General features: G+C 44.6%; 1 protein-coding gene across 1 annotated transcript; it reads left to right on the top strand.

The window, feature by feature from the left end:
* Positions 1-903: 903 nt before the first annotated feature.
* Positions 904-13,701, top strand: LOC129712816 (sialic acid-binding Ig-like lectin 5). The gene is made up of 2 exons (XM_055661552.1): positions 904-2,610; positions 12,050-13,701. Exons 1-2 carry the CDS (start codon positions 2,223-2,225, stop codon positions 12,673-12,675), a joined length of 1,014 nt encoding a protein of 337 aa, XP_055517527.1. The 5' UTR covers positions 904-2,222; the 3' UTR covers positions 12,676-13,701.
* The last annotated feature ends 3,739 nt before the right edge of the window (positions 13,702-17,440 follow it).

Here is a 17,440-nt window from a genome sequence, read left to right as displayed (position 1 = left end):
TGTCGGACCTAACAGACTGGGGTCTGTTGGTTAAAAAGTTCAGTATCCAGTTGCAGAGGGAGGGGTCGATGCCCAGGTCGATGAGTTTGGTGATCAGTTTGGAGGGGTTAATGGTGTTAAATGCTGAGCTAAAGTCGATGAACAGCATTCTCACATAGGTTTCTCTGTTGTCGAGGTGGGACAGGCCATGGATATGGCATCCTCTGTACTCCTGTTCTTACGGTAGGAGAACTGATAGGGGTGCAGTGTGGGAGGTAGGCAGCCTTTGAGGTGTGCCAGGACCAGCCTCTCGAAGCACTTAGTGATGATGTGAGTAAGTGCAACTGGGCGAAAGTCATTGAGGCCTGCCGCAGTGTGGAGGTGGCTTTAAGCCACATGGGGACAGCTGCTTGGGTAAGTGACGGGTTGATGATGTCAGTCCAGACGTCTGTCACTGTACAGCACAGGCCCTGAGGACGCGCCCGGGGATGCCGTCAGGGCCAGCAGCCTTACGTGCATTAATCCTGCTCAGTGCCGCATGGGGGTTAATGTGAGGGGCTGGTGATCAGCAGGGAGCACAGCCTTGATGGCCATCTCTTGGTTGTCCCTGTCAAAGCGGCCATGAAAGTGGCTAAGCTCCTCAAGGAAGGAGGCGTCGCTGGATGTGGGGGTGGTGTTGGTGGGTTTATAGTCCGTGATGGCCTGGATGCCTTGCCACATGCGTCGGGGGTCGGAGTTGTTCTTGAAGTGCTCCTCGGCTTATTGGTCTGCGGCGGGTGATTCTCAGTCCTCTGACTACGGTGAGCAGGAGCTCAGTCCACGGTTGGCGTCTCCTCCAATGTCATGGTGGTGAGCCGGGCCTCCTTGCCGGGAGCCTCCCACTGCGCTGCCTGCCGGGACTCACCAGAACCGTCATCTGTCTACTCCCTCCACAAATGCTGCCTGACCCACTGAGTTCTTCCAGCACTTTGTTGTTTTAACCCAAGTTTCCAGCTCGTGCTGTGTCCTGTATCTCTGTGATAATTTCTAAACTCGTTATTCATGCCTGGTTTCCAGGGTCTGAGCAGTGGGGGACAACTCCGTCAATGGGTGGGTCTGGGGACGGCTGTCAAAGCCATTCTGTAAGTGCAGCGGTCGCTGAACATAAGTTCATGTCAGAGGAGCAAATGGGCCGAATGGCCCATCAAGCCTAGTGCACCATTCAATCATAGCTGATCTATCTTTCCCTTTCAACCCCATTCTCCTGCCTTCTCCCCATAACCCCAGACCCACGTACTAATCAAGAATCTGTCAATCTCTAGGATAGAATGTACAGAAAAACTAGGAGAGGCCCAGGCCTAACCCAGGACACTGTGCTGGGAGCCGGCTTCCATAGGGAGACTGTACTTGGGACAACTCTGGAGGGACAGTGTGGTCCAAGCGCAGACAGCAGCAGTTTTGGGTCAGGGGAAGATCAGCCCCACTGTCCAGCAGCAGTTGGAATCTCTTGAGTGCTGCCGGGCCGGTGGAGAGATATCATTAAATATTCTCTTTTCCAGACCTGGAGAGTGGGAAACTGACGGGATATGTGGGATCGGACAATGATGGGGAAATCGTACTTCTTCCTGTCACTTCTCCAAGGTACCGTCAGCAACAGCTTGTATGTGTTTATGGCCGACTGTCTGTACATTCTCATGATGGGGAATAACCTCCATCACTGATACAACCCTCACTCTCTCTGTATCCCTGAGCATCGCCCATTTACTCCCTTCCTACCCACGTGCCTGTCCAAATGTCTTTTAAATGTTATTATTGTACCGGCCTCAACCACTTCCTCTCACAGCTCGTCATATATACCCTCCACCTTTGTGTGAAAAACCTGTTACTCGGGTCCCCTTTAAATCTTTCCCATCTCACCTTAAACCTGTGGCCTTTAGTTTGAAACTCCCTACAATGGGAGGGGATCAAAAACCTGCCTCTGGTATGAACAACCTACTTTCTGCTGGTGCTTGCTGTATCTATCACTGCACTCCACCCACCACTGTTCTCACAGGCTGCCAGGGAGACCTTGAGGTCGTCCCCTGGGTCAGTGCATGCGAGTTGCAGCAGCTGACCCTCAGTAAGAGAGTCCGTTCACGGACAGTTCATGTTTTCAGAGGCAGAAAAGCACGAGAAGGTATTCACACACTTTGTCATCCCACAATGCCCAGGATGTGATTCCTACACAATGGAGTCTGGAAGATCCACAAGTCCTCCAGTGCCTAATGTTGTTCCTCCTCTCCTCAGCTGCAGTATCAACGGAGTGGACAATCAACGTTCAATTAAATGTGACAGCACAGAGGGGTCTGTGTGCCCGGATTCCGTGCAACTACAGTTACCCGTCGCGTCTGAACAAAATACCACCCGTTGGAATCTGGATTAACGATAAGAACTGGAACAATCAGCTTATCGCTTTCCACTCCAGGGATCACAGTAACGAATCATCAAGGTTTTACAATCGGACCCGGCTGTCTGGAGCACTGAGAGACGGCAACTGTACTCTGGTTATATACAACATCAGTCAGGAAGATGAAGGTCCTTATCATTTTAGGATAGAATTCATTAACAACGATCGTTTCAGCTTCTTCCCTGTAACACGGCTCCGTGTTTCTGGTAAGTGCTCTGTATAATCAGTCAACAACTGATATTCAGGCAGTAGAAAATAACATAAACTGTGCTTCTGCCCAATGGACACAAACCATAGCTCAGTATCACGGTGTTTGGTGGTTAAACCCTGGTATTGCCCTCCAGTCCAATCTCACCACAATGCTGATACTTCTTCCATTATCATCAGTAAAACATGAGCACTATATGCTGCTGTGTTACCAGCTGTGATACATGGGCTAATCACACATTGCTCCAGTAATGTACACAGCACAGGGGGACTCAAGTTTGTAATCTACTTTGCAATAGCTCAGGTTGTTACAATACGCTTTATAAACAATCAAGAGTCATCTCTGGTGAAAGAGGAAATTTCAGGCTGTGATGTTGGAATTTTCATCAGCAAGTGTGAGATGTTGAACTTTGCTAAGTCGAATGTAAGGGGAATTTAATGGCAAGATCCATAACAGCATTGAAAATGCAAAAGGATCTTGGAATCCAAGCCCATAACAAGTAGATAGTGCGGTAAAGAAGCCTTTTGGTACGCTTGCCTTCATTCGTAGGAGCATTGAGTATAAGAGTCAGGAAGACATGATGAAACTTTTGGGGGGGTGTATTTGCAGTATTGTGCGCAGTTCTGGTCGCCCCAAAGAAGGAGCTTTGGAAAAGCTGCAGAGGAGGTTTATGGTGCTTGCATTAGGAGGATATAACTACAAAGCCAGGTTGGACAGATTTGAATTGTTTTCTCTGGTACATTGGATATTGACAGGATAGAAGTATATGAAATTATAATAGACATCGATAGGATAGGCAATTAGAATATTATTGCCAGGAAGAAAATATCAAATATTAGACGCATATTTTTAAGGTAAGAGGTGCAAGGTTTAACGGAGACTAGACCAAGGGGGACCCTGCGTCGTCAACACACACTAACAACCCCCCCCCCCCCCCCCCCAAACACACACACACTAAACATCCCCATTGGTATTATATTAATATAATTCATTGGCTCCTTTTACACCATCCCCGCCCTATCCATGCTACTTTTGACATCAATAGGTAAATCTCTATCGGAATATGTAAAATGTCACCGTTAGCGCGTCGTATTTTCGAGCAGATGTGAATCACAGACAAACAAGACACACACACACACACACAAATAAATACATCCACTGCCAAGATGAGAGTTTTACAATTATAGAGATGTGCAGGGAAAGTTTTTCTACACAGAGGGTGGTGAGCAACTGAAACACGCTATCAAGGGTGGTGATGGAGGAAGATACGATTGTGGCAGTTAAAAGACTTTTCGATAGGACGTGTTTATGCAGGGAACGGAGGGATATGGATTATGTGCAGGCAGATCGAGTTAGTCTCGCCAGCATGTTGGCAGAGACATTGTGCACCAAGGGGCCTGGTGCTGTGCTGCATTGTTCTATGTTCCATGTATAACCATATAACCATATAACTATATAACAATTACAGCATGGAAACAGGCCATCTCGGCCCTACAAGTCCGTGCCGACACAACTTTTTTCCCTTAGTCCCACCTGCCTGCACTCATACCATAACCCTCCATTCCCTTCTCATCCATATGCCTATCCAATTTAATTTTAAATGATACCAATGAACCTGCCGACACCACTTCCACTGGAAGCTCATTCCACACCGCTACCACTCTCTGAGTAAAGAAATTTCCCCTCATGTTACCCCTAAACGTCTGTCCCTTAATTCTGAAGTCATGTCTTCTTGTTTGAATCTTCCCTATTCTCAAAGGGAAAAGCTTGTCCACATCAACTCTGTCTATCCCTCTCATCATTTTAAAGACCTCTATCAAGTCCCCCCTTAACCTTCTGCGCTCCAGAGAATAAAGACCTAACTTATTCAACCTATCTCTGTAACTTAGTTGTTGAAACCCAGGCAACATTCTAGTAAATCTCCTCTGTACTCTCTCTGTATTCCCCACTTGCCAACTCCAGCAGCACCATATGTAGTGAGGGGTATGGATGAAGTGAGTGTTCACAGTCTTTGCCCCAGACAATGCTTAATCTAGAAGGCTTCAGCTTAAGGTGAGAGGGGAGATATTTAAAAAGGACCTCAGGGGGAACTTTTTCACCCAGTAGACAGTAGTACACATCTGGAATAAGATGCCAGAGGAACAAAAGGAAGTGGATACAATTACACCTTTAAAAGACATTTGGACATAAAGATGGATAGGACGAATCTGGAGGTATAGGGGCCAAACATAGGCAAATTACATTAGCATGGAATACCACTATTACCAGCATGGACACGGTGGGCTGAAGGGCCTGTTTCCATACTGTGTAGCTTCACGAATACCCAATCTGCTCAATTTGCAACTTATCCACCGCCCCAAACCCTCCCTCTCTCTCTGCCCAAATACATTGAAAAAGCAGCCGTGTAGCAAAGTTCCAGCAACCTCTACAGTAATTTCTCTTTGGTTGCTGCTACTGATACGTATTCTTTTTTTTATTTTTGCTGCACATGTATAATGTAATGTTGGGTCATATTCACTGAGGAATGACTCAAAACAGTAATCCACCTCTCTGCTTGAAGCCAGCACAGAAATGTACTTCTCTTTAAAGAGTTGGTATCTCCCAAATTAGCTCTGTGTAGGGTTCCTGTTCCACACAAGGCTGGATAAATGATTCGGTAAACAATTATTTCCAAGTTAGGGACAACAAGACCAAGGAACTAATTGTTGAATTCAGAAGGGGAAGTCGTAAAACCAGGTGACGGTTTTTATTGGTGGGTTGATGGTGGTGAGAGTTAGCAGCTTCAAATTCCTGGATGACCTGTCGTGGGTGTGCAGCACATAGATCCAATTGTGAAGAAGGCAAAGCAGTGTCTCTACTTCCTGCGTTTAGGGAGAGTTGGTACACTACGTCATGTGTATTGTCATGTGTCCATGATAGGACAATGAAATTCTTGCATTGCTTCAGCACAACAGAATATTGTAGGCATAAATACAGAACAGATCAGTGTGTCTATATATCCTTGAATAAACACATGCACTCCCATAAATAAACAGATAAATTGCAATGGCCTATTAATGTTTAGAGTTTTGTTTGAGTTGAGTTTAATAGCCTGATGGCTGTGGGGAAGTAGCTATTCCTGGACCTGGATGTTGCAGATTTCAGGCTCCTGTACCTTCTACCTGTAGACAGCGGGAGATAGAGACATAAAAACATAGAAAATAGGTGCAGGAGTAGGCCATTCGGCCCTTCGAGCCTGCACCGCCATTCAATATGATCATGGCTGATCATCCAACTCAGTATCCCGCACCTGCCTTCTCTCCATATCCCCTGATCCTTTTAGCCACAAGGGCCACATCTAAGTCCCTCTGAAATATAGCCATTAAACTGGCCTCAACTACCTCCTGTGGCAGAGAGTTCCAGTGTGAAAAATGTTTTTCTCATCTCGGTCCTAAAGGATTTTGCCTTTATCCTTAAACTGTGACCCTTTGTCCTGGACTTCCCAACATCGGGAACAATCTTCCTGCATCTAGCCCCATAAGAATTTTGTAAGTTTCGATAAGATCCCCCCTCAATCTTCTAAATTCTAGCGAGTACGAGTCTATCCAGTCTTTCTTCATATGAAAGTCCTGACATCCCAGGAATCAGTCCGGTGAACCTTCTCTGTACTCCCTCTATGGCAAGAATGTCTTTCCTCCGATTTGGAGACCAAAACTGTACACATTAATACAGGTGTTGTCTCACCAATACCCTGTACAACTGCAGCAGAATCTCCCTGCTCCGATACTCAAATCCTTTTGCTATGAATGCTACCATACTATTAGGTTTCTTCACTGCCTGCTGCACCTGCATGCCTACTTTCAATTACTGGTGTACCATTACACCCAGGTCATGTTGCATCTCCCCTTTTCCTAGTCGGCCACCATTTAGATTAGAGTCTACGTTCCTGTTTTTGCCACCAAAGTGGATTACCTCACATTTATCCACATTATACTGCATCTGCCATGTATTTGCCGACTCACCCAGCCTATCCAAGTCACCTTGTAGCCTCCTAGCGTCCTCCTCACAGCTAACACTGCCCCCAGCTTCGTGTCATCCGCAAACTTGGAGAAGTTACATTCTATTCCCTCGTCCAAATCATTAATATATATTGCAAGTAGCTGGGGTCGCAGCACTGAGCTTTGTGGTACCCCACTAGTCACTCCCTGCCATTTTGAAACAGACTTGTTTACTACTACTCTTTGCTTCCTGTTTGCTAGCCAGTTCTCTATCCACATCAATACTGAACCCCCAATACCGTGTGCTTTAAGTTTGTATACTAATCTCTTATGTGGGACCTTGTCGAAAGCCTTCTGAAAGTCCAGATATAACATATCCACTGGCTCTCCCTTATCGATTCTACTAGTTAAATCCACAAAAAATTCTATAAGATTCGTCAGACATGATTTACCTTTCGTAAATCCATGCTGACTTTGTCCAATGATTTCACCACTTTCCAAATGTGTTGCTATCCCATCTTTAATAACTGACACTAGCAGTTTGCCCACTACCGATGTTAGACTAATGGTCTGTAATTCCATGTTTTCTCTCGCCCTCCCTTTTTAAAAAGTGGCGTTACATTAGCTACCCTCCAATCCTCAGGAACTACTCCAGAATCTAAAGAGTTTTGAAAAATGATCACTAATGCATGCACTATTTCTGGAGCTACTTCCTTAAGTACTCTGGGATGCAGCCTATCCAGCTCTGGGGATTTATCGACCTTTAATTCATTCAATTTACCTAACACTACTTCCCGCCTAACTTGGATTTCACTCAGTTGCTCCATCTCATTTGACTCGCGGTCCCCTGCTATTTCCGGCAGATTATTTATGTCTTCCTTAGTGAAGACGGAACCAAAGTAGTTATTCAATTGGTCTGCCATTTCCTTGTTCCCCACGATCAATTCACCTGTTTCTGACAGTAAAGAACCTACATTTGTTTTAACTAATTACTTTCTCTTCACATATCTATAAAAACTTTTGCAGTCTGTTTTTATGTTCCCTGCCATTTTCTTTCCCTATTTTCCCTTTCCTAATTAAGCCCTTTCTCCTCCTCTGCTGGACTCTGAATTTCTCCCAGTCCTCTGGTAGGCTGCTTTTTCTGGCTAATTTGTACACTTCATCTTTTGTTTTGATACTATCCCTGATTTCCCTTGTTATCCACGGATGCACTACCTTCCCTGATGTATTCTTTTGCCAAACTGAGATGAACAATTGTTGTAATCCATCCATGCAGTCTTTAAATGCCTTCCATTGCATATCCACCGTCAACCTTTTAAGAATCAATTGCCAGTCAATCTTGGCCAATTCACGTCTCATACCCTCAAAGTTACCTTTCTTTAAGTTCAGAACCCTTGTTTCTGAATTAACAATGTCACTCTCCATCCTAATGAAGAACTCAACCATATTATGGTCCCAAGGGGCCATGCACAACAAAACTGCTAACTAACCCTGGTTATACAAAAAAGCTGGAGAAACTCAGCGGGTGCAGCAGCATCTATGGAGCGAAGGTAATAGGCAACGTTTCGGGCCGAAACCCTTTTTCAGACGGGTTCTTCGGCCCAAAACGTTGCCTATTTCCTTTGCTCCATAGATGCTGCTGCACCCGCTGAGTTTCTCCAGCTTTTCTGTGTAACCTTCGATTCTCCAGCATCTGCAGTTCCCTCTTAAACACTGCTAACTAACCCTTCATCATTACTCAATACGCAGTGTAGAATAGTCTGCTCTCTCGTTGGTTCCTCTACATGTTGGTTGAGAAAACTATTCCGCATACATTCCAAGATATCCTCTTCCTCAGCACCCCTGCCGATTTGATTCACCCAATCTATATGTAGATTGAAGTCACCCATTATAACTGTTTTACCTTTGTTCCACACATTTCTAATTTCCTGTTTGATGCCATCCCTAACTCCACTACTCCTGTTAAGTGGCCTGTACACAACACCCACTAGTGTTTTCTGCCCCTTAGTGTTTTGCAGCTCTACCCATATCGATTACACATCCTCCAAGCTAATGTCCTTCCTTTCCATTGCGTTAATCTCCTCTCTAACCAGCAACGCTACCCCACCTCCTTTTCCTTTCTGTCTATCCCTCCTGAATATTGAATATCCCTGGATGTTGAGCTCCCAGCCTTGGTCACCCTAGAGCCATGTCTCCGTGATCCCAACTATACCATAATCATTAATAGCCATCTGCACATTCAACTCATCCACCTTATTACGAATGCCCCTTGCATTGAGACACAAAACCTTCAGGCTTGTTTTAACAACGCTCTTACCCCTTACCCCTTACCTCTTACCCCTTCCAGGACAAGGGGTCCCATCCAGAACAAGGGGTCACAGCTTAAGGATAAGGGGGAAATCCTTTAAAACCGAGATGAGAAGAATTTTTTTCACACAGAGAGTGGTGAATCTCTGGAACTCTCTGCCACAGAGGGTAGTTGAGGCCAGTTCATTGGCTATATTTAAGAGGGAGTTAGAGGTGGCCGTTGTGGCTAAGGGGATCAGAGAGTATGGAGAGAAGGCAGGTACGGGATACTGAGTTGGATGATCAGCCATGATCATATTGAATGGCGGTGCAGGCTCGAAGGGCCGAATCGCCTACTCCTGCACCTAATTGCTATGTTTCTGTTATACAATTATGTTGAAAAGTTGCCCTTTTTGATTTTTGCCCTGGATTTGTATGCCTGTCACTTTTACTTTTCACTTTGCTACCTATTGCTTCTACCCTCATTTTACACCCCTCTGTTTCTCGGCTCACACATTTAAGAAACCCACCACCTCTTATTCTCTGTTTATTATTATTTTTTATTCTTTCCCCCCTACATGTTGTGTCTGAGTGCTTCCCTTTTCTGCCTCCTGCATCACACACTGTATACTAGCTTTTGCTATTTGAGTCCCTCACCCCAACCAATCTAGTTTAAGGCCTCCGCAGCAGCCTTTGCAAATCTCCCCACCAGGATATTGGTCCCCCTTGGGTTCAAGTGCAACCCATTCTTTTTGTACAGGTCCCACCTTCCACAAAAGATGTCCCAATGATCCAGAAACTTGAATCCCTGCCCTCTGCACCAGTCCTTCAGCCACGCATTTATCCTCCACCTCGCTCCATTGCTACTCTCACTGTTGTGTGCCACAGGCAGTAATCACAAGATTGTTACCTTTGCAGTCCTTCTCCTTAACTCTCCTCCTAACTCCCTAAATTCTCTTTTCAGGACCTCTTCTCTTTCTCTACCTATGTCATTGGTACCTATATGTACCACGACCTCGGACACCTCTCTCTCCCATTTCAGGATATAACCATATAACCATATAACAATTACAGCATGGAAACAGGGCATCTCGTGCCGAACAACTTTTTTTCCCCTTAGTCCCACCTGCCTGCACTCATACCATAACCCTCCATTCCCTTCTCATCCATATGCCTATCCAATTTATTTTTAAATGATACAAATGGACCTGCCTCCACCACTTCCACTGGAAGCTCATTCCACACCGCTACCACTCTCTGAGTAAAGAAGTTCCCCCTCATATTACCCCTAAACTTCTGTCCCTTAATTCTGAAGCCATGTCCTCTTGTTTGAATCTTCCCTATTCTCAAAGGGAAAAGCTTGTCCACATCAACTCTGTCTATCCCTCTCATCATTTTAAAGACCTCTATCAAGTCCCCCCTTAACCTTCTGCGCTCCAGAGAATAAAGACCTAACTTATTCAACCTATCTCTGTAACTTAGTTGTTGAAACCCAGGCAACATTCTAATAAATCTATCTGTACTCTCTCTATTTTGTTGACATCCTTCCTATAATTGGGCGACCAAAATTGTACACCATACTCCAGATTTGGTCTCACCAATGCCTTGTACAATTTTAACATGACATCCCAGCTTCTATACTCAATGCTCTGATTTATAAAGGCTAGCATACCAAAAGCTTTCTTTACCACCCTATCTATATGAGATTCCACCTTCAAGGAACTATGCACGGTTATACCCAGATCCCTCTGTTCAACTGTATTCTTCAATTCCCTACCATTTACCATGTACATCCTATTTTGATTTCTTGGATATCTTGGACACGTTCATACACATCCCACACACTGGCACCAGGGAGGCAAACTACCATCCGGGTCTCCAGACTGCGTCCACAGAATCGCCTATCTGACCCCCTAACTATAGTGTCCCCTATTACTACTGTCCTCCTCTTCTTTTCCTTACCCTTCTGAGAAACAGGGCCGGTCCCTGTACCGGAGGCCCGGCCGCTGCTGGTACCCCCAGGTAGGCTGTACCCCCAACAGTACTCAAACAGGAGTACTTATTGTGAAGGTGTACAGCCACCAGGGTACTCTCTAGTCCCTGCCTTTGCCCATTGCCCCTCCTAACCGTGACCCCCTTGCCTGGTCTTGTGGTCTTGGAGTGACCACCTCTGTGTAACTCCTCTCAATTAATTCCTCACTCTCCCTGACCAGACGGAGGTCATCGAGCTGCTACTCCAGGTTCCTAATAGCTTAGGAGCCCCATCTCGATGAGTGTGTGGCCAGGATGCTGTGCATCCTTGATGATGCTGCCAGCATTTTGAGACTGTGACTACTGCAACAAACTTCCTCAGATGCACTGAAGAAAGTATCCTGATTGGTTGCATAATTGCATCATGGAGTATTTCAACTCCAATGTCCTGCCTCCAGATGGCAGCATCTATCATCAAGGATCCCCATCATGTGGGCCATGCTCTCTTCTCACTGCTACCGACAGGTCGGAGCTACAGAATCCTATTGTCCCACATCACAGGTCAGCAACAGTTATGTTACTACTATGGACACATTCTTGAACCGACCTACACAACTCTAATACTACTTCAGCAGTGGAACACTGCAGACCTCCTTGTACTGGCATTCTTGGTTTCTTCTTTTCTAATTATGTTTTTGCATTAATTGTCTGTTTTTATTTCAGTTTTTCTTTTAAGATCTTTTGTGTAATTTATGCAAAATGTGTTTTTGTGTGTTTCTCCATGTGCCTGTGATCCTGCTGATTTTCACTACTCCTATACCTCACCCTACATGTGCGTATGACAATAGACTTGAACTCCTTCCACCTCTTCCCATGTCCCTCATCACCACTTCAGATACCTCTCTCTCCTCAGTATCTATCTGGTTCCTCACAAATCCATCTCTGTTATTCACTACAAACCCTTCTAATGGGAATGAGGAGGCGTTTCCTTGACTGGATAGAGGAATTTCTCATGAATTCCCCACTGGATTTATCAGGTCTGTCACAACTGGAGAACCAGAGGCCTCTCCACCATTGCAGTGCTCCCTCAAGCCGAGAGGGCCAGTGCAAGGGCAAGTTGACCACATCTAAACTGCCAGCTGTGCTGTTCCCTCACAGGGCAATGTCTGGCGACATTTAACTGAAAGTTTCTCTGTTTATTAGATTTCACAGATAAACCCTCAATATTCCCTGTTGAAACGGTGGAAGGAAAGACTGTGAACATAACCTGCACCTTCAACACCACATGTGATGGAACAGCTTCCACCTTAACCTGGGTCACCCCCAATGATGAGCCACTGTCAGTCTCACATAGTATAACTCAGTGGAGTGACAGTCTGACACATACTTCTGTTGTGTCCCTGACCCCAGCGCTCAAACATCACAGGCAAAACCTCACCTGCAGATTCAGATACCGAACTGTTTCATCGGAGCAGACCCTCACACTGACTGTTCAATGTAAGTATGAAGATTATTTATTGTACACAAACAACAATAGTCCACGTTGTACACAGATGATGCCACAGCAGCACTGTAAAACTGACAGAAATGTCTGTCTTTTCCCAAGTAACTCTGGGCAAGGACACTTGGGATACCCCTCTCCTGCTTCAAGAGACACTCCCACTGCACTGCCCCTCCTGCTGGGCGACGCTCCCTCAATATTGCCCCTCCCCAGGGTTGATGCCCCCTTACCAAGTGTGGAGCTCCCACTGTACTGGCCCTCCCAATGTGGTGCTCTCTCAGTACCGCCCCTCCCACAGTGCATCACTCCCTCAACACTGCCCCATTAACAGTACGGAGGTCCCTCAGCAATGCCCCATAATATGCTGCATTTTGCCCTTCTAACATATAGCAATTTCCTCAGTAGCCTGAACAGTGACAGAAACAAACTTGCGCGAATATCTGACGTTTTCACTAGTGATCTCTAATGATGCCCCACAACTGGTGCCCAGGAACTGATCTGTATTTGCTTTTAGATTCCCCACAGAATCTCTCAATCACTTCTTCCGACAAGGTGAACAAATCCTGGGTCAGTATAAAGGAAGGGAACTCTGCAGCGATCCTCTGCTCCGTCGAGAGTTTCCCAGCATCTAACCTGACATGGAGACATCTTGGTGTTACACTGAACAAAACAAGTTCCAACAACGAGCTGTGGTTGGAGTTCCCTCAGGTGACACCGCGCCTCACTGGGGTCTATCAGTGTGTGGCGGAGAATAAACATGGGACAACGGAAAGGACCGTGACCCTCGCCATAGAACGTGAGTGAACACACCGACGTGTCTCTCCAAAGACCAACATAAGATGTGTTGTAAATTACCTAAGCTATAATTACCTAAGCTTTTATCAATACATAAGGGAGAAATGTGTAACTAGAGAGAGAGAGGGAGCCCTCAGAAATCAAAGCGGTCATCTCTGTGTGGAGCCACAGGAGATGTGCAAGGTCCTTAATGAGTATTTCTCCTCTCTATAAACTCCGGAGAAAGACAGGAGCGCGGAGGAACTTACGGAAGTCAATGGAAGTGTCTTGAGAGCAGTTCCTGTTAAGGTTGAAGAGGTGCTGAAGGTACTGTCGTGTCTGAAGATAGACAAATCTCTAGGGCCTGATCAGATATTTCTGAGGACATTGTGGGAAACTAGCGATGTATTTGCCAGAGCCCAGGCTGAAATTTACGAGTCATCTTTAAATACAGGAGAGGCACCGGAAGACTGGAGGGTGGCAAATGTTGTGCCTCTATTCAACAAGAGCTGCAGGAAAATGCTGGGAACTATAGGCCAGTGAGCTTAACATCTGGCATTGGAAAGTTACTCAAGAGTATTCAGAGTGAAGATGGTTTTGAAAAATTGCACCAGGATCTGGATCGATTGGGCTGAGAAATGGTTGATGGAATTTTGTGCAGGACCTTAATACAGAAAAATATGAGGTGTTGCATTTTTGGAAGCCTAATTTGGGCAGGACCTACTCAGTGCTGCTCTGGGGAGTGTTGCAAAGCAGAGGGATATTGGAATGCAGGTGCATGGTTCCTTGAAGGTTAAGTCGTAGTTAGATAAGGTGGTCAAAATATTGTCAGAGTATTGAGTATAGAAGCTGTCAGCATCCAAAATCATCAGCACTCCCCTCCCATCAATAGAATCACTCAATCTCAAACGGTCCGTGTCAAGGGTGAAGAAAATCATTTCTGATCCCTCCCACCCAGCTCACTACATCTTCCACCTGCTGCCGTCAGGAAGGCGCTACAGCTCACTGCCTGCCAAAACATCACGATTTAAAAACAGTTTCCATCCACGTGCAATTCGAATTCTGAACACCCTATGACAACATCACATAGCCACCTCGTGCATGTACTGTATACTGTTTGTTGTTGTGTTTTTATGTTTTTATGTTATGTTTGATGGGAATCAGCCTACTGTATAACACCCTGTACTGAATCTGAATTCCACCAACTTGACTGTGTGGTCATTAAATAATCTAATCTAATCTAATCGAATCTAATCGAATCTAATCAAATCTAATCGAATCTAGTCTAATCTAATGTTGCAGTTTAATAAGACATTGGTTTGACTGTATAACCATATAACCATATAACAATTACAGCATGGAAACAGGCCATCTCGGCCCTACAAGTCCATGCCGAAAACTTATTTTCCCCTAGACCTTCTACCTGCACTCAGACCATAATCCTCCCTTTCCCATCCATATACCTATCAAATTTATTTTTAAATGATAAAATCGAACCTGCCTCCACCACTTCCACTGGAAGCTCATTCCACACAGCTACCACTCTCTGAGTAAAGAAGTTCCCCCTCATGTTACCCCTAAACTTCTGTCCCTTAATTCTGAAGACATGTCCTCTTGCTTGAATCTTCCCTACTCTCAGCTTATCCCTTCTCATCATTTTAAAGACCCCTATCAAGTACCCCCTTAACTTTCTGTGCTCCAAAGAATGAAGACCAAACTTATTCAACCTTTCCTTGTAACTTAGTTGCTGAAACCCAGGCAACATTCTCATAAATCTCCTCTGTAATCTCTCTATTTTGTTGATATACTTCCTAAAATTGGGCGACCAAAATTGTACACCATACTACAGATTTGGTCTAACCAATGCCTTGTACAATTTTAACATTACATCCCAACTTCTATACTCATTGCTCTGATTTATAAAGGCTAGCATACCATGACAATAAAGGAATCAAATTCAAATTCAAATTCAAAAAAGCTTTATTTACCACATGAGATTCCTCCTTCAGGGAACTATGCACAGTTATTCCTAGATCCCTCTGTTCAACTGCATTCCTCAATTCGCTACCATTTACCATGTACGTCCTATTTTGATTTGTCCTGCCAAGATGTAGCACCTCACACTTATCAGCATTAAACTCCATCTGCCATCTTTCAGCCCATTCTTCCAAATGGCCTAAATCTCTCAGTAGGCTTTGAAAATCTACTTAATAATCCACAACACCACCTATCTTAGTATCATCTGCATACTTACTAATCCAATTTACCACACCTTCATCCAAATCATTGATGTACATGACAAACAACAGTGGACCCAACACAGATCCCTGAGGAACCCTACTAGTCACCTGCCTCCAACCTGACAAACAGCCATCCACCATTATTCTCTGGCATCTCCCATTCAGCCACTGTTGAATCCATCTTGCTACTCCATATAATATAACCATATAACAATTACAGCATGGAAACAGGCCATCTCGACCCTTCTAGTCCATGCCGAACACGTATTCTCCCCTAGTCCCATATACCTGCGCTCAGACCATAACCCTCCATTCCTTTCCCGTCCATATAACTATCCAATTTATTTTTAAATGATAAAAACGGACCTGCCTCCACCACCTTCACTGGAAGCTCATTCCACACAGCCACCACTCTCTGATTATAGAAGTTCCCCCTCATGTTACTCATATACTTAAGTCCCTTAATTCTCAAGTCATGTCCCCTTGTTTGAATCTTCCCTACTCTCAAGGGGAAAAGCTTATCCACGTCAACTCTGTCTATCTCTCTCATCATTTTAAAGACCTCTATCAAGTCCCCCCTTAACCTTCTGTGCTCCAAAGAATAAAGCCCTAACTTGTTCAACCTTTCTCTGTAACTTAGTTGCTGAAACGCAGGCAACATTCTATTAAATCTCCTCTGTACTCTGTCTATTTTGTTGACATCCTTCCTATAATTAGGCGACCAAAATTATACACCATACTCCAGAATTGGCCTCACTAATGCCTTGTACAATTTTAACATTACATCCCAACTTCTATACTCAATGCTCTGATTTATAAAGGCCAGCACACCAAAAGCTTTCTTTACCACCCTATCTACATGAGATTCTACTTTCAGGGAACTGTGCACAGTTATTCCCAGATCCCTCTGTTCACCTGCATTCTTCAATTCCCTACCATTTACCATGTACGTCCTATTTTGATTTGTCCTGCCAATATGTAGCACCTCACACTTATCAGCATTAAACTTCATCTGCCATCTTTCAGCCCACTCTTCCAACTGGCATAAATCCCTCTGTAGACTTTGAAAATCTACTTCATTATCCACAACCCCACCTATCTTAGTATCATCTGCATACTTACTAATCCAATTTACCACACCATCATCCAGATCATTGATGTACATGACAAACAACAGTGGACCCAACACAGATTCCTGTGGCACCCCACTAGTCACTGGCCTCCAACCTGACAAACAACCATCCACCATTACTCTCTGGCATCTCCCATTGAGCCACTGTTGAATCCATCTTGCTACGCCACCATTAATACCCAACCATTGAACCTTCTTAACCAACCTTCCATGAGGAACCTTGTCAAAGGCCTTACTGAAGTCCATATATACAACATCCACTGCTTTACCCTCATCAATTTCCCGAGTAACCTCTTCAAAAAATTCAAGAAGATTAGTCAAACATGACTTTCGAGGCACAAATCCATGTTGACTAATCAGACCCTGTTTAACCATATATTATTCTAAGTTTCCTTTCCATTAATTTGCCCACCACTGACGTCAAACTAACAGGTCTATAATTGCTAAGTTTACTCTTAGACCCCTTTTTAAACAATGGAACAACATGCACAGTACGCCAATCCTCCGGTACTATCCCCGTTTCTAATGACATTTGAAATATTTCTGTCATAGCCCCTGCTATTTCTATACTAACTTCCCTCAATGTCCTAGGGAATATCCTGTCCAGACCTGGAGACTTTTCCACTTTCATATTTCTCAAAAGTGTCAGTACTTCCTCTTGAAAAGCATGGCTCTTTCCAATTTTTACTATTTCCTTTCAACCGAACAGGGACATAAAGATTCTGTACTCTTAAAATGTCAACCTTTAAATGTACTCCATTTCTCTTCCACATCTTTCCCATAAAACAAACTGTCCCAATTTACTCCTTTTAAATCCTTTCGCATCTCATCAAAGTTAGCCTTTCTCCAATCAAAAATCTCAACCCTAGGTCCAGTTCTGACCCTCTCCATAGTTATATTGAAACTAATGGTATTGTCATCACTAGTCCCGAACTGTTATCCAACGC

This window comes from Leucoraja erinacea, chromosome 33 (genome assembly GCF_028641065.1).
Source record: "Leucoraja erinacea ecotype New England chromosome 33, Leri_hhj_1, whole genome shotgun sequence".
Classification (NCBI taxonomy): Eukaryota; Metazoa; Chordata; class Chondrichthyes; order Rajiformes; family Rajidae; genus Leucoraja; species Leucoraja erinaceus.
The sequence above is the reverse complement of the archived record's forward strand: the minus strand, read 5'-3'. Positions and strand labels throughout refer to the sequence as shown.

Excerpts from the sequence above, each read along its gene's own strand:
- LOC129712816 (XM_055661552.1), top strand. The coding sequence starts at position 2,223 with ATGTTGTTCCTCCTCTCCTCAGCTGCAGTATCAACGGAGTGGACAATC. Across the intron at positions 2,611-12,049 it reads AACACGGCTCCGTGTTTCTG|ATTTCACAGATAAACCCTCA; the intron begins GTAAGTGCTCTG and ends TCTGTTTATTAG.